The sequence below is a fragment of the Mobula hypostoma genome, chromosome 20 (genome assembly GCF_963921235.1).
Source record: "Mobula hypostoma chromosome 20, sMobHyp1.1, whole genome shotgun sequence".
Taxonomy (NCBI): Eukaryota; Metazoa; Chordata; class Chondrichthyes; order Myliobatiformes; family Myliobatidae; genus Mobula; species Mobula hypostoma.
Genome location: NC_086116.1, coordinates 24798096 through 24821153, shown reverse-complemented (window position 1 = coordinate 24821153; position 23058 = coordinate 24798096). Strand labels below are relative to the sequence as shown.

The following is a 23058-nucleotide window of genomic DNA, read 5'->3' as shown; positions in this document are numbered from 1 at the left end:
AGCGAGTCCCTCCATTGCAGCACAGCCTTGCAGGCGTTTCACTTTCAGATGCGTACAGCATACCATTCACACCAGCTTATTTGTTCGGGCCATGCCGAAGGACATGACTCGAAGAGATCCTTTGATGCTATCGAAACACTGTACGGCCTTCAGCCTTCTGGGATCTCGCCTTTCCTAAGCACTGATGGCACCACACTCATCACTGAGAAGACCGAGATTCTGGACAGCTGGGCAGAGCATTTTGAATCTGTGCTGAACAGAACATCTACCATGAGCAAGGAAGCAATTGATAAACATCAACCATGAGCTGGACTCTCTTCCCCAAGAAGAGGAAGTCAAGAAAGCGACAGGCCAGCTGTCAAGTGGCAAGGTTTCTGGAGCAGATGTTATTCCAGTGAGGTCTACAAAACAGATGGTCTACTCATCACCAGCAATCTGACAGCTCTTCCAGTCCTTCAGATTCCACAAGGAAAGAAAGATGCATCCATTGTATACCTGTTCAAGAGGAAGGGAAACCGCCAAGAGGAAACCAACCAGAGAGGTGTCTCTTTGCTTTCAGTAGCCTGTTCAATCTTTGCCAGAGTCCTGCTAGACAGGCTAAATGCTCATCTGGAATGATTCAAGGGCATGCTCAAGACCTTACTCAAGGCCCTTGAAATTGATCTCACTTCTTTGGAACATGCAGCCTTGAATCACTTATCCTGGTGCAGCCCTCTCAATAAAGGTGCTGAAAAGAATCGCAAAGCAAAAGGGAAACCACAACAGCAGAAAGAACGAGCAGCAGGCACCTCAAACAGAACCTTTACGCACCTGCCCCACCTGTGGGAAGTACTTCCTAGCCATCTCCAGACACACAAATAACAAACACACCCACCCGAGGATGTCAGTGGTCCTCATCACGCACAATGGATGCGCATACACACACACACACACACGCACACACACTTCATAATGTACGGAATAAACAATTGCATTCAGTAATTTCGAAAAATAGATAGATTTTTATTTTCAGTCCCATTGACAGAAGAGGTGTGTAAGACTTTGCCATCTGGCTTAGCCAGTCATCAAATCCCACACAGGTTTAATTGTTCTTGGCATAGAAGGATATTCAAAAGCTTGAAAAATTAAAACAAAAGTATTAGATAGCCCTCAATGTTTAAAAAAAATAAACCAGTTAATTTATTAACTTTACTTTAGCTGTGATCTGTGGAAGGGGACAAGGAGAGCAGGTTATTGAGGGCACAACCACTTGTGGCTTCCTCTAATAAAGTTTTGACCACACCCTGATATAGATTTAGAAAAAAAATCACACAATGTTTAGATTTTGAAAATGCAAAAACTGCAAGTCAAGATTTATTTAACCTTTAAAGTTAAGTGATTGGTAATGCTTTTAGATTTATAATAAATAGTTGTTGCATTCTTGACAGCAGCAGTGTCAGGACAAGGCCTGGTGAAGAGGGGTGACTGCAAGAGTTTATACTCTGTTGATAAATGCTGCTGCAACTCATACCTTTGTTGCATGTGAAAGGGCTAAAGGCACGCAGCTTTTTTTTAAAGCTTAATTCAAAAGAGAACTGAATGCCTTTGAAATTATTTTTTTCATTTCCACCCTTATCAATGGAATTGATACCTGAGGCCTTTGTGTAAATTCTTCTCAGGAGATCACTACTTCACTCGGTTTGTAGGTCGGTAGTCTCAAGTATTCAGACAAAAAAAGTGTCTGAGTAGACCGAGCTTTCAGTTCAAGACAAACAATCAAAGGAATATTCTTTTTTTAAAAATTTTATTTTTATTTGGATAAGGAATTCACAAATATCATGTACTTTTTTCACACATATAACCTTTTCCATTTTTTTATATGTATAAAACTATAATTATTTATACATTCTTAAGTACACATTGAGATGATATAAAAGGAAATTAGACACTTAAATAGATAATTATGTACTGTGGTAATTCTAATCTATTAGGCTAAGTAATGGTATTAGTTGTTAAGAAAAATAGTAATAATAGTTTCCATATAACTCTTCTGGACCATTTCCACTGGTCCAAAATGTTGTATGTAAGCCTATGTAACAACCATTGTAGGTGTTTATATCCTCATTTGTTCATGCTTGCTCCTGCCCGCAGACATAATTATCCAATCCCTATGTACTTATTTACTTAATTTTTTCATTTTTTATCCCTTTCCCAAATCTTTCCCTTTACTTGTGTTAATTCTCTATTTTCCAAAAGAAAACAAAAAAAAAAGACATTTAGACTAGGGGTGCTTACGTTAGCAATATTACTGTGTTGATGAGAAGAACAGTATAATCATTAGGAGAGTCATCTAAAGTCTGCTCGCATTGGGGTTATATATTCAATCCATTTATTCCAAATTTGATAAAATTTTTCTTTTTGAATTCTCGGAGTAAGTCAACTTTTCCATTTTAAATATTTCCAAGATAATTTCGTGCCAATCTTCTAATGTAGGTGATATTGGATTTAGCCACTTTCTAGTGATTGATTTCTTACTTGCCGCTAAGAGGGCCTGCAGCAACTTTATACCTTCCTTCTGTTCAAGAAACAATACATGCCCCAAATAGAGCGTCTCAAAGTTCAGAGGTACCTGGGACCCAAGTACCTTAACTAATGTTCTATGAATACCTTCCCAATATAGACTTAATTTAGGGCAATCCCAGAAGATATGAAAATGATTTGCCTCCTTGGAGCCGCACCTTCTCCAACACGTCACATTTGTATCTTTATATTTTTCCTGATATGGGGTCTTGAAGTATCTTATAATGTTTTTCCAACAATGTTCTCTCCAAGTCAAAGAATTAGTCGAGGACCATTGAAAGCTGCAGATTTTCCCCCAAACCTCCTCTGAAAGTACCAACCCCACTTCTTTCTCCCACTTCTCTTTAATATACAGTGTATTTACATTTTTAGCATGGGAGAGTGCATTATATAATCGAGAAACTGATTTACTAGGTATTGAACTGCAAGCCGAATTCAGAATCTTGAAAAATTCTAATTCTACTGTTGATAGGTCTGTATATCTACAACTCTGGTTAACATAGTTTAGTACTTGAAGGTACCTAAAAAAGTCATTGTGTTCTAGGCCATGTTTGTCCTGCAGGATTTGGAAACTTTGTAATACTCTTTTATCTATAAATGAGAGGTAGGTTGTAAGACCTTTCTTTATCCATAGCTCAAATCTTTTATCTCCTCTGTTGGGAAGGAATTCGGTATCATATGCACACCATCTAAAGAGTTTTAACATGTTATTAATTCCACATGAATTAACCACCTTCTGCCATACTTTTAATGTAAGATTTATCCAACTGTTTTTAAATTTTCAAAGGAATATTCTACGGTCATTCGATATTCACTGACTTTGTTCTCTTGCAGTTTGTCTGCAGTGTGATAGCCCTGTTACTGCACTATTTCTATCTTTGCACTTTTGCCTGGACATTTGTGGAAGGTCTCCATATTTACCGTATGCTGACTGATATGAGGAATGTAAACCATGGCCACATGCGATTTTACTACACCATTGGATGGGGAATTCCTGCTATTATAACAGGTAACCCAATTCCTAGTTACTTTGATGGAAACTAGGAGAGAGCTGACCATTGTGTGACTTAGATGTTCAAAATTATTTGTAACAAATTGATCTTTTGGGCACTAGGATAGATTTTGTCTTGTCGAGATTATGTAATGCAGGCAATAATATATTGGTTGAAGTGGAACTGAAAATCAAAAGCAATGTCAAATGACTCATCAGTTTGTCATCAATCTTCACACTATTGATCCGAGTCACAAACTGCTCTTTTGTGTTTGAGAGGAGTGAGGAAAGTAGGGTTTATGTTTCAGATGGATTCTGACAACCTGTATCATTACGGAGAATTAATCCTGCCTGGCCGCTTGCTTCATTGCCGAGTGTTCACTGCGTTTAGTATCTTGAAGTCAGATTTCAACTTCTGCAATGATCTCACTCTTTGGGTAGATGAGGTGATATTTACATGCTTTGAGTGTAGTTCATGTGTAAAGGAATTAAATACACTAAATAACACTGTTTTGTTATATTTTAAGGTCTGGCTATGGGCTTAGATCCACAAGGTTACGGGAACCCTGACTTTTGCTGGCTGTCTATGGATGACACTCTGATTTGGAGTTTTGCTGGTCCGATTTGCATTGTAGTCATTGTAAGTCGTTTTTTGGTTCTTATAGATATTCCACCCCAATCTTCACTTCCCATGCCAAAGTCCTTGAGTGAGTGTGTTGTTATTTTCTGAATGTGTGGCCTTCTTTCCCAGAGCTCTTTGATAGGATCCTGCAGCACAGATAGAGATCCATTCAGCCCATCATGGCCATGCTAACCGTGAAGGCCATCTTTATTTATTTAGAGAGCTACCCCTCCCCGCCCTTCGAGCTGCACCGCCAGGCAACACACCAATCTAAACTTCGCTTAATCACGGGACGATTTACAATTACCAATTAACTTACTAACTGGTACATCTTTGGACCGTGGGAGGACACTGGATACTGGAGGAAACCCATGCACATGCAGAAAGGAACATTTAAAAAAATGCTTACAGAGGATGCCGGATTTGAACTCCAAACTTGAGGCCCGCAAGCCTCCAACCCTATGAACGAGGTTGTGGTCCTCTTGGAGGAGTCCTATAAAATTACCTGTCCAAATGCCTTTTAAATGTTGTATTGTATGTGACTTCAGCATATCTTCTTCCCCTTAACCACAGCTTTCTGTGCAAAAGACCTGCCCTCCATATCCCCAAACCAATTCCTTCCTTCTCACTTGAAGATCAGTGCCATCAAATTCTAGGCTTAATAATTGTGACAAGAGTAATGCCCTTGTACTCTTTGTTTCTTTTATTGTAACTTGGAGTATTTTTATGTCTTGCACTAAACTGCTGCCACAAAACAGCAAATTTCACAACATATATCAATGATATTAAACCTGATTCTGATCTCTTTATGTTAGCGTGTCAGGTTAGGATCACGCTACCTGACCCTAACACCTCTCCAGCTTTGAATTTGAGTGGAATTGTGGTTAATTAATTCCATTCTTACCTGTCTGGTCAAGGCAGGTTCACCTGCATTGACTTTTCTTCATGTACCCACACTAGGTATTTCTAGCTGTTCCCAAAGATCTATCCTTGAGTTAATCATGTCTGTCATCTACATGCTATGCTTCAGAAACATGTGTACTAACACATCAGATTCTACCCCTATGTAATTAATACCCTGCTGTACATCATCGAGTTTGTCTATAGTTTTTGAAATACTATTTGGATGTTCCGGTTCCAGTACTGAGAAAGCAAAACTTTCTTCAACACAAGGAAGTCTGCAGATTCTGGAAATCCAAAGCAACACACACAAAATGCTGGAAGAACTGTTTATTCATTTCCATTGATGCTGCCTGACCTGCTGAGTTACAGCATTTTGTGTGTGACAACTTCCTTTAATTGTTTAGTTTCAAATTTGTTCCTCCCTTGTGTCATGAATTCCCTTTCATCATTGCTCTTTCGTCACTTCTTTTGGACAGCTCCACTGAAGTTTGTCTGATACCTCTTCTGTGAAATGGCCTGAGAGGTCTTGGTATGTTAAAGATTCTAAGCATGCAGAACTGCGCAGAAGTCTTAAGTATATAGCCAGGGTGTCTAAGACTTTTGCACAGTACTGTATTTGTCAATGTGGAGCAGAGAGCGAGTTTGTAAATCTGGTGGGAGCAAAGGATATTGGGAATGGTGAATTTGGAGTGCTGCTGAGGAGTGTGGGACAAGTGGCAGAGAAGGAGTGTTTGGGGTGGGGGATGGCACAGGTGCAGACACACCCAGCTCTGTGACACCAGGCAAGGTCATTTGATTCCAAACAATTGATTTATTAATCATTACAGAATGTCTCTCTGGTGCTTTGCTCTCCCTCCCCTCTCCCTTCCCCTTTTCCCAACCATGATTCCCCTCTTCCCATTCTCAGCCCACAACAGAGACCCATATCAGAATCAGGTCTATCATCACTCACATATGTCATGATAGTTGTTTTTGCTGCAGTACAGTGCAATATATAAAATTACGACAGTACTGTGCAGAAGTCTTCGATACCTCAGCTATATATACTGTATGTGCCTAAGACTTTTGAACAGTACTGTATTCAAACTGTTTTTCTTTACAGCTGTTATTGTGAAGCTAACAATCTATGGTGTCCGTAGCATTAAAATTTTTAAATCAGGTATTGCTGTAAGGTTTGAGCACAAAAACCTCAATCTGGCTTTTTGTTATGACCTTTAGTTCCACACCCTTCCCACTGCACACTCACTATCTGGATTTAGTTCTGGTTTAGCATGCTACACACCTGTGTTGTGCTCTTTGTATGGAATCTAATGTATTTTAAATTTCTGCTACTTCAGATAAATGTAATTATCTTCATACTTGCTGTTAAAGCATCTTGTGGACCCAGGCAGAGGTCCTTCGAAAAGACCGGAATCATGTGAGTTACACTTCAATTTTTTTCATACTTTTTTATGGGAGATATTGTTATTTTTGCGGTCGTGGGAAGCCAGGTGGTGGTGAATAACACACACAAAAGACGGAGGGGGGACCAAACATGCAGCTGTTTATTTTGCTTGTAAGTCATCTAGACAGAAAACATTACGCTCAAGACGTAACACACGCGGAAGCATGACAGCAACTTGTAAGGATCAAATTATGCATGAATACATAACAAGTATCACTACAAATTGTTTTCAGGAGTAAAAGTTTAAAGAAGGCATTTGCCTGGAAATGCCATCCTGAAACTATTATTAGTGGAAGGTAGAGTGCTGAAAACTGACAAGAATTAAGCTCAGACTGCCATAGGGTGAACCGTCACAGTGACAACAGGTAGCGCCTGAGATATACGGATATCCACACTGATGTTTTAATAAGTTAGAGATGCTGATGGAACAAGGGTGAAATACACCAGAAAGCAATGTCTGAAATTGATAGCAAGCTGAAAATGTTTTATATTTGGATTTTGCCTTTCAATGCATTACTCAAGTTATATGCCTTCATTTGCTTTGTTTTGATAAGCAACTGTGACTGGCAGAAGCTGAATGACAGAAGTTTTTCAGAAATAAGGAAGAGAAGATGTTTCTATGTTATCATTCAGGCTTAGATATGAACCCAGATCCCAATAATAAATAGAGAGCATCCTGATATGCTGCCAAACACAGAGAGTTCCTTTAATTGACAATAGGGGATGAAGGAAGCCAGTTCCCCCCCACCACTCCCCATTTGTGTTATTAAAATGGATTGACATGAATACAAAATTAGTGAACACTGAAGAACTTCCTATAAGAAATGAAAAGCAGTAAGCTATCTTAGCAGACCCAGCATGAAATTCTCCAGGTCAACCTCAGTTGGTTAACTAAGGTTGAATTTACGTTCCATGGAGAAGAGAAATTTTTGCGGCTTTGTCCTTCAATCATGTCCGACCTACCTCCATTCTTTGGTACAAACTCATTGCTTACCACATTGGTGGTGTAAATGGCTTTAATAGCTCTACACAGAGCAGCTTGCTGCAAAGAGTTGAGGAACTGTGGCTAGAAAAGGCAATGCCAAATACAGTTCAAGAGTTAGAGCTTGAATCTGGCGTTATGACCCAAGAACCTGCAGGGTTCTCGGGGATGTGTGTGGGATGATTGATGAGCTTTTCAAGGGCCCGTTACTCGGGTGAGTAGTGTTACTCTTCAGGTTCAGCATCATTACCACCATGAGTGGAAAACAAGCAAAGGGATCATTGAGAGTGAAAACTGAAAGCATCAAGAAAAGTGAATACAGCAGAATCGTAGGATTTGATTTAGAGGTTTTGTAAATAAGGGTCATAAATTTTCAGAAGAACAATAGAAACCTTTGAAAGTGGAAGACTTACCACTGCCCACAGCACAGCTGTCAAAAGGAAATGGAAAATTCAGCTGCAGCTGTTAAGAGAAATCATTCAATGTGAAAGATTGTAAGAATTTCATTTTACCATGTTCTAATAATAGTGGTGAAGGAACATACAGTACTGTGTATATAACTAGGGTGCCTGAGACTTGTGTACAGTGCTGTATTTGTCAACGAGGTGTGGAGAGCGAATTTGTAAATCTGGTGGGGTCAAAGGACGTTGGGAATGGTGAGGGTGGAGTGCTGAGGAAGGGGTGTGGGACAGGTGGCAGGAAAGGAGTGCCAGGGTGGGGGGGGGGAGGGGGAGGCTGGCACAGGTGCAGACACACCCAGCCCTAAGACACCAGGCAAGGTCACTTGACTCCAAACAGTTGTTTTATTGATCATTACAGAAAGTCTCTCTGGTGCTTCCAGCTCCCTCCCCTCTCCCTGCCCCCTTCCCACTCTCAGTCCACAAAAGAGACCAATGTCCGAATCAGGTTTATCATCACTCAAATATGTCATGAAATTTTTTTTGTGGCAGTAGTACAGTGCAATACATAAAATTGCAACAGTACTGTGCAAAAGTTTTAGCCACCCTATCCATATACTTGTCCCTAAGACTTTTGCATAGTACAAGACTAGGTTAATGAGTTTCCTGCACATCCCTTTCTGTGCGTATTTGTTCAGTCTGACACAAGTATTCTCTTTTAGATCTGGGCAGAGGACAGCCTTCCTCCTGCTGCTTCTCATTAGTGCCACTTGGTTGCTGGGGCTGATGGCAGTGAATAATGACACTATGACCTTCCATTATCTATTTGCTATTTTCAGCTGTTTACAGGTAAGATTGACTCTGAAGCTGTGACAAGACATCACTTCATTGGAGGGTAGAACTGCATGTTCATGTAATTCTTTAAGTAGACAATTTGCATGAAAAAAAATGGAATTCTCTAAAAATGGTCTAATGTATTTGTATCTGTGCCAAAGTTTCCTCTCATCTTTCTTTACAGCTCTGAGCAGGAAACTTTTACATGGCCTGAAAACTGCACGGCACTTTATATGTTTTTTTGTAATATGCACATCAAGCAAAAACAAACCACAACTCACAACACAAGCAAATGATTTCAGGCAGTCAAAACAACTGACAAGCACAATGGCAAAAGTAAAATGTTTTGACTAGATAGTGTCGGTGTTCAGCAGGCTGGCAGTTTGTTAACAATGAGTTACCAGCTTCCATTCTGTGTTTATTGTTACAATTTGTAGCAATATTATAACTTGAAACACTGATGATATAAATACATTGATGCTCTAAAATGTTTCAAAGTAAAGATGGTAGTACATTTATTATTTAGAAAAATTATGGATTATATTCATTGATATAATTAGTTTCAGGGTGTTTTACAATATAGTAGCAAGAATTTCAAAATTTTGAAACAGTATCCTTTATATAAAAGATAACTCCATCTGTCCAGCAACAAAGGCTATGTGCATTAGAGCATTTCAGTTACGGCGTGGCCATACACTCGCGGAGCTTAGAGAAAACAGCACATGTTGCTGTCCTTCACTTATCAGTAAGCAGTAACATTATCTGCACCCACTGATGATGATAATAATAATATTATTTATATAGCATCATTCATACATTAAGATGGTCATAAGAGAATGAAACAAAATTAATAACCATGAGTGTAGGCAAACATTATATAGAATAAAATGTAATATACTTAATTATATAAATATAATTGACATCAAAAGGCATTAGGTAATCTTATAAATAAGCCAAATTAAAAAGTAGGATTTTACAAGTGTTTTGAAATGTTCCACAGTAGTAGCTTAGCGTATCTCAGTCAGTAGAATATTCCAGACTTTTTGGTACATAAGAGCAAAAGGCTGCATCACCAGTTTTTATATGTTTGGCTTTAGGAACATTAAGTATTTGCAAGTCTAAGATTTCGATTGGGGATGTAAGGCGATAGATGCTCCAAAATACGTGGAGGACCTAGGTTATTCAGAGCTTTATGTACAATTGAGAGTGTTTTAAAATTGATCCTGTAGGACATGGGCAGCCAGTGTAATGATGCCAAAACTAATGAAATGTTCTCAGATTTTCTTTTCTTTTTGGTTAAGATTCTTGTTGCTACATTGTGAACAAGCTGCAGTTGTTCCTATCTTTCTTAGGCAGTCCTGAAAAGAGTGCAGTACAGTAGTATAATTGACTAAAAACAAAAGCGTGTTATCAATTTTTCTGTATACTGAGATGTTATAAGAAATCTAACTCTTGCAATGTTCCTTAAATGAAAGAACGCAGTCTTAATAATATAATTAATATGCGAAACAATTAGCTAAGTCACTCCCCAGTGGTTGAAGTATAGGAATCTTGTTCAGCACACCTCATTTTGACTAGTATAATATTGCTGAATTTCCTCGGCTGAGATGAATTTAAGCCACTGAAACACTCGGTTTCATTCTTCTCTTTTTGTCACAATAGTCTTCACATAAAAGACCATTTACATTGGTATGCATTGTTGAAAACAAAACATTTTCAGAAATATTTGCCTGAAACCAAATGTGATGAAGTATCATAGTAGATCATTTAACCAAAAAGCAGGTTGATGATTAGAAATGGACAAATTCGTATTATTGTTGTTGATTCCAGATTGTACGTTACTGTGGGCTTGGTTTTCATGTTGTTAACTTTACAATATTTACAATATTCTATTCAAGTGGCACATATTTCCTTAATCTATGTTCAAATTTTGGTACTTGATAATGAACAAGTCCTAATTGTCATCGTTCACACGAGTACAAAGGTTATGTTGAGATACCAATGCGAATTTGTATGTGATATCAGCTTGGGCACATTGTGCTTTGATACGAGAGCAATAATTGAACCACTTGCATGGTGCAAGAACAAAAGAGCACTTGTTGTATTGCATGTGCAATTCATTTATATTGGGCAAACCTGCTGAGATTTTTCAAATTTAATAAGCACGGAAAGAAAAATAGGTATCATTTTCTTGCTGGTACCACTCTTTACCATGCTCTAGACCAGGGGATCCTAACATTTTTTATACCGTGGACCCTACCATTAACCAAGGGGTTCATGGACTCCAGGTTGGGAACCTTGCACTAGGGTTTAATTAATGCTTCCTAAAGCCAGAATTCTCTTACCATATAACAACGAAAGAGTCGGAAACAATAACCTGGAAAAAAATTTGGATCACTGTTCCACGGAACAGAGATACCAAAATACCCAAGCACAAGCATTACTTTTTTTTTATCATTTCACAAACTATACTTTCAAAATTAAGTATTTAAAATAATGGTCATCTTACTGTGGGTTACTGTAAAAATAAATCCCCATTAGTTGATTATAAGATCATTTTACACTTGAAAATATGCAATGCCCTTTAAAAAAGACAACCAGCAGATTTTTAGTCAAACATCAATTTTCTTGATGACTACATACTTTATGCTCAAGCCTACAGAGTGAGTGCTAGTAAAAATTAAAGGTAGGGCTCCCAACCTTTTTATGCCATGGACCCCTACCATTAATCGAGGGGTCCGTGAACCCCAGGTTGGGGACCCCTGGATTAAAGAGATACAGACAGCAGCTGGAATTGATATGTGGTCACTGGCTCTGGGAGGCAATTGCACTAACCACTACTCTACCATGCCACCTCTGAATGTTAGGTCACATTATGACCAGTGAGATGGTGGGTATCATGTGAACAGACTAAACTGAGAGCAGGAACCCTAACGGCAGCTAGGTAGGTTAAGGCAAGTTTTGTTGTTCCTACAGTTGCCGACAGGAATTTTGCTGGTCTGTGAGTCCACACACACAATGTACAATACTATGCAAAGATCTTGTATATAAAACGCTCATATATATACATATATGGGGGGTGCGGGGGGGGGGCTGTGTTGTAGTGGCATCAGCACTGGCCTTCGAAGCGCATGGTCCTGAATTCAAATCCAGCCAGCAGCAGCAGTGTGGAAGAAAGGCCTGGTAATCTGCTTCTGTATATTGCCACCAAAACCCTTTGGACAGCTACCCTATCCATAGGGTTGCCGTGACAGTTGACGGCAACTCGACAGACCTCAACAACACCAACAACTATATATATATATATGACAGACAGAGAGAGCTAGGGTGCCTAACACTTTTCACACAGTACTGTATTTGGCAAGTCCACATTGCTCTCCACTCCACGTTGTAAATCTGGTGGGAGCAAAGGATGCTGGGAATGGTGAGGGTATAGCACCGCGGGAGGGGTATAGGATAGCTGGCAGACAGAGAGTGCCAGGGGTGGAGGTTGGGGCTGGCATATTTGCAGACACACCCAGTCCTGGAACACCAGGCAAGGTCATTTGATTCCAAACAATTGGTTTATTGATCATTACAGCATGTCCCTCTGGTGCTTCCCAATCTCCCCCTTCCCCCCTCTCTGCCCCCTTCCCACGCTTAGTTCACAATTGAAACCCATATCAGCATCAGGTTTATCATCACTCACATATGTCGTGAAATTTGTACAGTGCAATACAGAAAATTACTACTGTACTGTGCAGAAGGCTTGAGTTCCCTAGCTGTATATAGGTGCTTAAGACATTTGAACAGTACTGTAGCTGGGAATGATTCTACAAAATCTTTAATATTGTCTGTCATTGAAAGTTAATTGTTCTGTAATTTTAGGGGCTTGTCATTTTTTTCTGCCACTGTATCTTCAACAAAGAAGTTCGGAAAGCTCTGAAGGATGTATTTACTGGAAAGAAACAACATGCAGATGACACGGCACTAACCAGAACTACTATCTTATCAGTAAGTCCACAGTAAAGGAATGTTGTTTGAGGCTTTTCAAATGGTCTAGATCACGTAAATCTTCCCTGAGTATCCATTTTTGTCTGTAAGCATAGAAATTACATCGTTTGCTCCCTGGAGCACTATCAATAGCATTAATATGCATCGCATATGCAAAATAAATATGTCCAGATAGTTTGTGAAAATTGTTATGTCTGAAAGCATCATTGGCTGGACTGTCTAAAGTTAAATAATAGTTATATTTAACTGAGCTGTTTAATTCAAAGTTGACAGATGAAAAGTGATTAATTATTCCTTGGTAATTATTCTGCCCCAGGCCTACAGCTTTCTTAAGCCTGTCACACGAGCATCTGCAGTTCTCTTTCTGGATTTGCAGAAACTAAAGAAGAATGAATAAATCCAGGCGATACTGCAGATGCTGGAAATTTAGGGTTGTCGTCATCATTATGTGCCATGGGCGATTGCAGTCTTCCATCTGTCTAATCTAAGAAGTTTGAATAAACTCTTCAAAGTTTTGTCTTTCCATCCCTTGATGTAACTCATGAATGGCATGTGCTGTTGACCATGACTTTTCCTTCCATCAGTTTTTCCCATCGCAGCAAGATGTTTGAGCTTTTTTTTCCTCAGTACATGTCCCAGAAATTCCAACTGCTGTTTCCTGATAGAAGATGTCACGTCTCTTCTTATTCCAGCTTTTCGCAACACTTCCTCATTTGTTACTCTGTCTTTCCATGATATTTTCATCCTTCTTCTCAAAAAATGCATTTCTGCAGCTTTGAGTCTTCCCTCGTTTTGTTTTGATGTTGTCCAACATTCGCTTCCATATCGAGAATATAAAATCCAGAGTATCACACACAAAACGCTAGAGGAACTAAGCAGGTCAGAAAGCATCAATGGAGGGTCTCGGCTCGAATCCTCAACTGTTTATTCCTCTCAAAAGATGAATGAAGCTGCTCAGCCCATTTCAACTCCCTTAGAAGATATTACTGATCCATGGCTCCCCTCTTTGCACTCACTCCACCCACTGTACCTTATTGAATTTGATTTCCGTACCGACCGGTCACTCTCAGTGTGGTATCTCATTTACCGGTTTTATATTCAGCCCCTTTAGACATGTGGAGATGTTTCAGATTTAACCTGTCTATGGAATTTAATACCTTGTGTCCACCTTTTAAGTCTTCTGTGAACTACGTAATGAAAGGCTGAAGTTGAAGTTTCTAATGAAGGAGCATCTTTTCTCTGCATCATCCCAATTCATCAATGCCTCTTCATGACCAATGCTGAATGCAGACTCAAAAGTATGGTCTGAAGAGAGGTGTACAACTTTAGCACAATCTTCTTTGATTCATGAAATTGATTTTCTGGAGATTCACATTAGGAAGCAGGTAGGGTAGGAGGTTCTCACAGTTAGGGGAACAAGCTCAGAGCTCATTCTTGGCTGTACTTTGGCCAAAATTTTGTCTTTCCTGTTGGATATAACGAAACTATTTCACTGCACTGTTGCATTTTTAAAGAGCTAAAATCACTGATCCCTGTTGTCAGTAGGGTCAATGTAGCGTCGAAAGAGTAGGCAGCTGGACTGTTTTCCAGGATGGAAACGTCAAATACTAGAGGGCATAGGTTAAAGGTGAGAGGAGAAAAGTGTAACGGAAAACCGTGTCACACAGAGAGTGGTAAGGGCCTGGAATGTGCTTCCAGGAGAAGTGATAGAAGCGGATATGAAAGCTTGTTTGAGAAGTCTTTAGCCAGGCACGTGAACAAGCAGGGAATGGAGGCAGATGGACCACATACAGGCTGACGGGATCAGTTTAATTCAGCTTTGTGGTCAGCACAGATATACTGGGCTGAAGGCCTCATTCCTGTGCTGTGCTGTTCTGTGTCGTAGCCCTATGAGTCGTCCAGTGAGCATTGATATTTATAGATAGTGTGTGTGATCCTTTGGATGCAAGTTGTGCGTGCACTGATGAAATATGGGTGTGGAATAGAGGATTACAATTGTGGTAAGCACGAGGGTAAATGAGCTGCAGTTTGTCACCCTGCATTTTTGGCAAAGAGCGCGAGACCACATGCGTTGCACTGCCAGGGTTTCCAGGCTTCTCAGAACATGTAAACTTCTCCCACGTACATTCCAATCTCCTCATCTGTTTGGTCTCCTGTGTTTTTTTGTGTGTGTGTGTCTAGAACAGTGTTCTGCTGATCTGAGAGCAGGATAAAAATGTGAAGATGGAGGAAGAAGGATAAATCAGATTACTGGTTCTCCACGGCCCACACAGATAAATGAATGAGAGCAGGGCTGCGGGCACCTTCTGCCGTGTGGAAACCCGGTTCACTGCCACATCTCTCACTGGCAACCTCCCTGGGTTATTAATAGAACCCGACCATAACCACAGGGAAGGTGGGGGGGTGAGGGACAATCTGAACTATTTGAATGGAGGAAAGATTACAGAAAGTTACAGGGTAAAGGGATCTGGTGATGTTTGTACATGAAACACAGAAATCTGGCAAACAGATACAGCAAATAATTGGAAAGCTGGCTTTAGATATTTCGGATCTCCCCCTCCCCCTCCCACTTTCAAATCTCTTACTAGCTCTTCTTTTAGTTAGTCCTGACAAAGGGTCTCGGCCTGAATCATCGACTGTACCTCTTCCTAGAGATGCTGCCTGGCCTGCTGCGTTCACCAGCAACTTTGATGTGTGTTGCTTTAAATTCCAGGGTGTTGGAGCACAAAAGGAGGAGTGTTTTATAACAACTATACATGGCACTAATGATGTACTATGAACAGGTTCGGTCCCTTTATTTATAGATGATCACTGGGGACAAGAGAAGGTTCACTGGAGATTGTCTCATATGGAACGGGTGAACAGGCTGGATCTGTTTAACTTGTAATGGTGAAAATTTAATCTGTTTAACTTTAAAGATTACCTAAGTGATTTTAGGTAATCTTATTGAAACCCAAAGGATTCTTAGAGAACTTGACAGGGTAAAGAGTGATAGGAAGAGCCTTGAACTGAATGGAATGCGATATCTCAACGTAGTGCCATTTTAAGGCAGAGATGAGGAAGAATTGTTTCTCTCAAGGGAATCTTTGGAATTCCTTATTGCAAAAATCTGTGGAGAATGAATCGTTGAAAATGATCAAAGCTGATCCGAATCTTAAATACAAGAGATTCTGCAGTTGCTGGAAATCTTGTGCGATACACAAAATAATGAAGGAACTCAGTAAGCCAGGCAGCATCTGTGGAAGAGAAGAAACAGTTGTCGCTTTGTACAAAGACCTTGATGGAACGTCAGCTGGTTATTCCCCTTCATAGATGCTGCCTGACTTGCTAAGATCCCCTGGCGTTTTGTGTGTGCTGCCAGTCAGATCTTTGATCAGCAAAGGAATCTAGGATTATAGAGAAGGGCCAGGAAAGTGGGTGTGTGGAAGGATGGCTCAGCCATGAATTTCCCAAATGGCAGAGCGGGAGACGAATGGCCTCTGCTTTTCCTAATTATTGTGCGTTATTCCAGAATTCCAGTCAGCATAGTTCCACCTTGTACTTATCTTACAAAAAAGCACTATAGCTTTTCATCTGTCCTACAATCAGGAATGTGGTCTATACCATTCTACCTCCATCAACAGAGTTTGCAACGCTACTTTTGAGCCTAAATCTCAATCTTAGCTTCACTCATTTTTAACATGTCCCTCACTCGACAAGTAATGTGAAACTTTCACGTTTATCCATTTCTCACTTAAAAATGTTTTCTGTGTAATCTAATTCAAAAGGCAAAGCATTCATACTCTCATATTTCTCTGTAGAAACAAATCTTCTAAACCAGCAGTTCCCAACATGGGAATTGTTCTAAACAGTCCAGTTTCCTCATGACTGTTTCAAATTTGTCATTATTTCCATCAAAGGAAATAATAATAATAATAATAATAAATAAATAAGCAGTAAGTATTGAGAACATGAGATGAAGAGTCCTTGAAAGTGTCTCCATAGGTTGTGGGAACAGTTCAGTGACGAGGCAAGAGAAGTTATCCCTATTGGTTCAAGAGCCTGATGGCTGAGGGGTAATGTCTGATCCTGAACCTGGTGGGGTGAGTCCTGAGGCTCCTGTACCTTCTTCCTGATGGCAGCAGTGAGAAGAGAGCATGGCTTGGCTTGTGGGGGGTCCCTTATGATGGATTCTGCTTTCCTACGACAACGCTCTGCAGGAACTTTCATCCTAATTATTTTGCCTCTGGTGACTGACCAAAATATGGATTTGGCATTGCTACCTGCGTTCTTACACTCCTAACATGGAAGGAACTATATCAGAAAATTTCTAGATGGAGCGGGTATTTTGGAGCCCGCCAAACTGTCCTACCAATGTTGTATACTTTGTCTTACAGTAGAATTCACCTTTCTCATTCATTGTCCCACCAAGATGACTAACAACAGATAGAGAAAAATGCTATGAAGCTTCTCTTTTGCCACATCAGAGCAATATATCTTATCATCTCAGATTCATTCAATAATTATAAAAAAAAATGTTGTTAAACTCAGTTCAATTTACTGCCGGGTTAGCAATTTCATGATCCCAGAATGACCTACAAATCTCTGGAACTTGTAATTATGTGTTATTCTATGCAGCTGTAATTTTTTATGGCCTGTTTTTCATTCAGTTGTTTTTGTTTAGGTGCCTGTAATTCAGGGAGGTAAGGATTGTTTTTAACTGTTTTCTGAATGCTCGTTTGATTATTATCTTTTAGTTCTCTATAGCAGCTGTAAAGGTTATATTTCAGGAATGGGATTATATTTTGCCACTCTTCCACACACTTCCACTTGATTTGGCTTTGCAATAAAATCATGTTCTGTTCTGAGATGCTTTCCATCAGTTAAAATGTTCAATCCTAAAACAATCCTTACTGGAGGGGATTTTGGGGGAGAGCACTCTGCTGCTGGCCCAGTGAGGGGAACCGTGCACAATGTTCCAAAGGTAGTCTTGTTAATTACTGTTGCAGTGTCTTAAACTGAATTAAATAGCCAGTGCTTATTGGCTTCAAGTACCCATACACTTGCTAACAAACCTTTTGCCTTGGAATGCAACTTATTCCAAAGATAAGCATTGCCACTATTTTTCATGCTAATTGCAAAGCATGACTTGTTAATAAAGAAAACTATGGATCTCCTTTCTGGCTTCTGATGTGCCAATAATATGAACTGTATATCTAGTACAGTAACTACAAAATCAGTCCTGATGAAGGGTTCCGGCCCGAAACGTTGACTGATCGTTTCCACGGATGCTGCCCGACCTGCTGAGTTCCTCCAGCGTGTTGTGAGCGTAACTCCAAAATCAAGCAGGTTAAAGAATCAAAAGACAAATGAATTTAGAACTGAAATACCATCTGAAACATAAAGGATAAGCATGAGGAGAGATTGAATTGCTGACAGATTACTTGGGAGGGACTGAGCAAGAACTTACAAAGTCTGGCCCAAAGTTTTATACAGATATAGTCATAAGGCTATTTCTCAAAGAGCCCACACAGTCAGCAAAGAAGTTTTTGCACTGATACTGCCCTATTGTGAATTCTTGCTGAGTTTCATTTTATTATTACGATACAGTACTGAATAGGCCTTCCGGCCCTTCGAGCCACGCTGCCCAGCAACCCGCCCCCCGATTTAATCCTAGTCTAATCATGGAACAATTTAGAATGACCAAGTAACCCACCAACTGGTACGTCTTTGGACTGTGGGGGGAAATTAGAGCACCCAGAGGAACCCACACAGCCACAGGGAGAATGTTCAAACTCCTTAGAGACAGCAGCAGGAATTGAACCCTAATCACTGGTACTTTAAAGCGTTGTGCTACTTGCTGCCCATGGTCTAATAAAATTGCTCCTCAGATCCTTCTACGTCTCTATTAGGCTAATGATGTTGTAACTCAAAAGTTGGCTCTGAGACAAAAGGAAGTGGGTCACTTGATATCTTTACTATTCATCAGGCATGTTAGATCAGGAACACCCGCCGAACAAACCCAGCACAACGTCTGAGTTGTTTTCAGAACCGGGCCTGATTTGCGTAAATGTTTTAAAGGACTACTACCAATGTTTCCTCTGCTTTCTATTGACCAACATGCGCAAAAATCTTGTGCTGTGCAATTGTTTTGCCCAGTGACAAAATGCGCGCACTGAATAATTTCTTCAATAAAAACAGTATAAATAAGCCAGTTCTAAAAATCTGCAGACAAATCTTTGCAAACTCCATATTGTCAACACCATCCGCATTGGAAACCGGAAAAGGAAATGTGATTTCATACAATCATGATATATAAATAACATGCCAATGAGCTGGAGGGTGACAAGCTTTGGTGCTCAGTTTAAATACCTTTTGTGCCCTAGTAACAGAAGATGTGTGTGCACATGCCCACCTTAGAGGGAACATTGCCTACCACACAGAGCACTGCTTTGAAGAAATCCAGTAATATAAACATGCAGTGTAGCACAGGGTTAGGCTGGCCAGTCGCTGAATGTCACAAATTAATCTTATTAAAAGGTTTAATAGCGAGGCACAGGAAGAAAGAGGGCAATTTTGTTTCCTTATTACCCAAGAGCAGTCAAAATTCTCATATTGTCCCCACTACATCTGGTGTTTGTTTATTGTGATGTTAGTTTTGACTAATTTCCACTTCACATAGTGTAAGATTAGCAATTGTCATTTGTAACATTACCAGAACATAGTCAGTCTTAACTACCCCTGCCCCACCGATTTACACTGAATAATATGGCTCCCATCTGCTTCTGACACAGATGCTCTCAACCAAAGACAAGTTAAAAATGGCAACAAGCAGGTATCTGCCAAGAGATCAGCTGAAAACTTATTTTATTGCAATTTTGATCTTGGCACAATTCCTCCTCTCCTTGTAGTGAGAAAAAGGGTTGGATAAGAGGTGGTAGTTCCACTCCATCATATGACTGGTTGGGGAATATTTTAGAATAAAATTTGCTTTTTAAATGAAGCGTGTTGCTTTTTATTCAGCAGTTTATTCACCACGGGAAGCTTCAACGTCACCTGCATAATTGGATCATCTCTCTTCGCCTGTGACTGAAAGCCGCCAGCTTATTTAGCAGATAGCACGGATCAGAGCAATAAACTAATCAATCAAATGAAATTCTGCTCTCTTCCAGCGGTCACTTAACTGTAACAATACATACGTGGATGAGGGGCGAATGTATCGCACGACCATTGGGGAGTCCACAGCCTCCATGGAGAGCACTGTCAGGTCAGCCAAGAGCCACAATAGCAGCATTGCTTATAAACGCAGGTAATCAGGTGGAGGGTGCATGACTCTGATCTGCCATGCTGCACCATTTTCCATTTCATGCTGTATTAATTTGCACAATTTAATGGTCACTAGTCTCTAATCTTTTCTGCTCCCAGTTTCATTGGTTGTATTTTCATTTGCCAAGCTTTCAAATACTGTTGCCTATGCTTTTCATTAAAAGTGAACGCTTGCAATGAGATGTGCAAAATCATGAAAATTGGCACCAGGTGATTAATGAAGAGAAATGCTTAATTTCTAGTTAAGTAACACCCCTAGGTTATGTAAATTTATTTGGAACACTTCGAGTTTATGACTCTATTACAATATTGCGGGTGTACAAAAATAATGTCTGCTCTAAATTTCATTGAACTGTACAGAGGTTGACATGTATGAATACATGAAGAAATGAGAGTGCTCAGGAGTAAATGGCAAAGCTGGCGAAGACTGCACAATAATGTCTTTTAATTTATACTTTATACTTTATTGTCGCCAAACAATTGATACTAGAACGTACAATCATCACAGCGATATTTGATTCTGCGCTTTCTGCTCCCTGGATTACACGTATTAAATATTTAAAATATTAAAAATAGTAAAAATTAGTAAATATTAAAAATTTAAATTATAAATCATAAATAGAAAATAGAAAAATGGAAAGTAAGGTAGTGCAAAAAAACCGAGAGGCAAGTCCGGATATTTGGAGGGTGCAGCCCAGATCCAGGTCAGGATCCATTCAGCAGTTGTATCACAGTTGGAAAGAAGCTGTTCCCAAATCTGGCCGTACGAGTCTTCAAGCTCCTGAGCCTTCTCCTGGCGGGAAGAGGGACGAAAAGTGTGTTGGCTGGGTGGGTCTTGTCCTTGATTATCCTGGCAGCACTGCTCCGACAGCGTGCGGTGTAAAGTGAGTCCAAGGACAGAAGATTGGTTTGTGTGATGTGCTGTGCCATGTTCACGATCTTCTGCAGCTTCTTTTGGTCTTGGACAGGACAACTTCCATACCAGGTTATGATGCACCCTAGAAGAATGCTTTCTACGGTGCATCTATAAAAATTCGTGAGGGTTTTAGGGGACAGGTCAAATTTCTTTAGTTTTCTCAGGAAGGAAAGGTGCTGTTGGGCCTTCTTGGCAGTGAACTCTGCTTGGTTGGACCAAGTCAGGTCATTTGTGATATTGACCCCGAGTAACCTAAACCTTTTGACCTGTTCCACTTGCGCACCACCGATGTAAATTGGTGTAAATTTTGAAGAATTTTAAAAAGTAAAGTCATTGAAGAGTTGAATTCCTGCTGGCAACTCATTAGAGAGTAGCTAATAATTCCACAACAGTATGCAGTTAATTTAGTTTTCGATTTTGTACAGTCAGCCAACTGGACTTTATTTTACTGTGGATTTTGCTAAAGTTAATCCAAGACACACTGACAGCAATTACTATTCACTGTTTGACGAATGCTGATGGCCCATTGGTTTTCCCATCAATCCAATCTATTTTCCTGAAGTAGCAGCATGGAGTCCTTCGATATGTTCAGACTGAGTCAACAGGGGTCACAGATTCTCTGGTCTTCATGAGACTACTTGCTGCCTTTTCTCCGACATCAGGTCAATCCCATTGTCCTAACCTGTTGTTTCCTTCGAGAGAGAGAGAAGCATTATGTTTCCAGTTCATGGAATTGTTCGTCTATTTGATTATAATAGAATCAAGAGAGATCCTTTTGCAAACAGCTATAACCTTACAGTAGCTATTGTTGGATTTGTTGTCCAGCTTTGACCAAGTTGTATTATATTTAAATAGTTCTGCATCTGTTCTTAGGGATGAAGCGCAGAGAGTGAACTTGTTGTCAGGTCAAGCAGAAGCCGGGCAGACGGAAGCAGATTCTTCACTATTCCACAAAAAATTGAAGAAACCTGACGGTAAGACTTTTCGGATGAGTTACTCTGATAATCCATTTCTCCAAAATGTGTACTTCGACAGTTAATTGACAATTTAAAGAATACTGGCAATATTCTGAATAGAGTCATTTCTGATACAGAGAAAATAATTTGAAAAATTGAAATTAAGGAAATATTGAATGTACAATCTAGTGATACTGTTTTTAGCAATCTATTCAAAACTTAAAGGCTGATGTCAGAATTTCATTCAGTGATATCAAACAGATACTTAATATTAATAGTCTATGTGCCCAGGACCAATATAAGACCTGATCTGGATTGGCTGATGATGATATCAGTATTGCTCTTGTGAGAGTCTAAGTACGGCTCAGACTCAGCAGATTTTGTAACTGTTGTTGATGGTAATCAGTGTGTACACAATTATCCTTACCCTTGGTAATAGATTTCTCCCCCACGTTTCCTTTTCCCAGAACCAGATTCTGACTCGGACAGTGAACTTTCCTTGGAAGATGATCACAGCAGCTCCTATGCTTCTAGTCATTCATCTGAGAGTGAAGAGGATGAATTTCAAGCTGATCACAAACCCAAGTGGAAGCAAGGGGCACCCAAAAATAACGAAAGAAATCCCATGCACAGTACGCCAAAGGGTAAGGCACAGCACTGTGCGGAATGATGGAAAGAAGTGATACCTTGCATACATGATAGTGAACGTGTAGTGTGTGGCTCTCCCACTGACCAAGAATGCTGTTCCAAGGATTGTTTTCACACTGACATTTCTCTCGGTTGCTTTTTCTGAGATGAATATATTAATAAAAATAATAACTTTATAGAGCTCTTTTCATACAGATAATGTCATTCAAAAAGCTTTCCAATGGGATAAAAATACAAACATGCAAATAAAAGACAAAAAGATATTAGTTAAAAGCCAGATTAAATAAATAGGTTTTGAGCTGGGTGTTTAAAACTGTCACGAGTCTCCATCCCTTATAGATTTAGGTATTGAATTCCACAGTTTAGGAGTGTCGTTCAAAAAAAAGCTGGCCTACCAATTATCTTTTGAGGGAGATTGTTTAAATTTAAGAAGAAGACCTGAAACCTCGATCAGGATTATAAAACGAAAAAAGTGCTGCGATGTAGTCCAGTCCCAGACCATTAAAA

At 39.8% G+C, this 23058-nt stretch overlaps 1 protein-coding gene across 4 annotated transcripts in view; it reads left to right on the top strand.

The window, feature by feature from the left end:
* celsr1a (cadherin EGF LAG seven-pass G-type receptor 1a) overlaps window positions 1–23058 on the top strand; it is a 369401-nt gene that overhangs the window by 327853 nt on the left and 18490 nt on the right. For 3 of the 4 annotated variants that reach the window (XM_063072570.1, XM_063072574.1, XM_063072571.1), the window contains exons 26-33: window positions 3394–3568; window positions 4078–4190; window positions 6413–6492; window positions 8622–8748; window positions 12601–12726; window positions 19878–20014; window positions 21821–21921; window positions 22371–22547. In XM_063072570.1, coding sequence (XP_062928640.1) covers window positions 3394–3568; window positions 4078–4190; window positions 6413–6492; window positions 8622–8748; window positions 12601–12726; window positions 19878–20014; window positions 21821–21921; window positions 22371–22547 — 1036 coding nt within the window. The remainder of the gene's footprint in view (window positions 1–3393; window positions 3569–4077; window positions 4191–6412; window positions 6493–8621; window positions 8749–12600; window positions 12727–19877; window positions 20015–21820; window positions 21922–22370; window positions 22548–23058) is intronic. The other variant, XM_063072573.1, reaches the window with a different exon arrangement.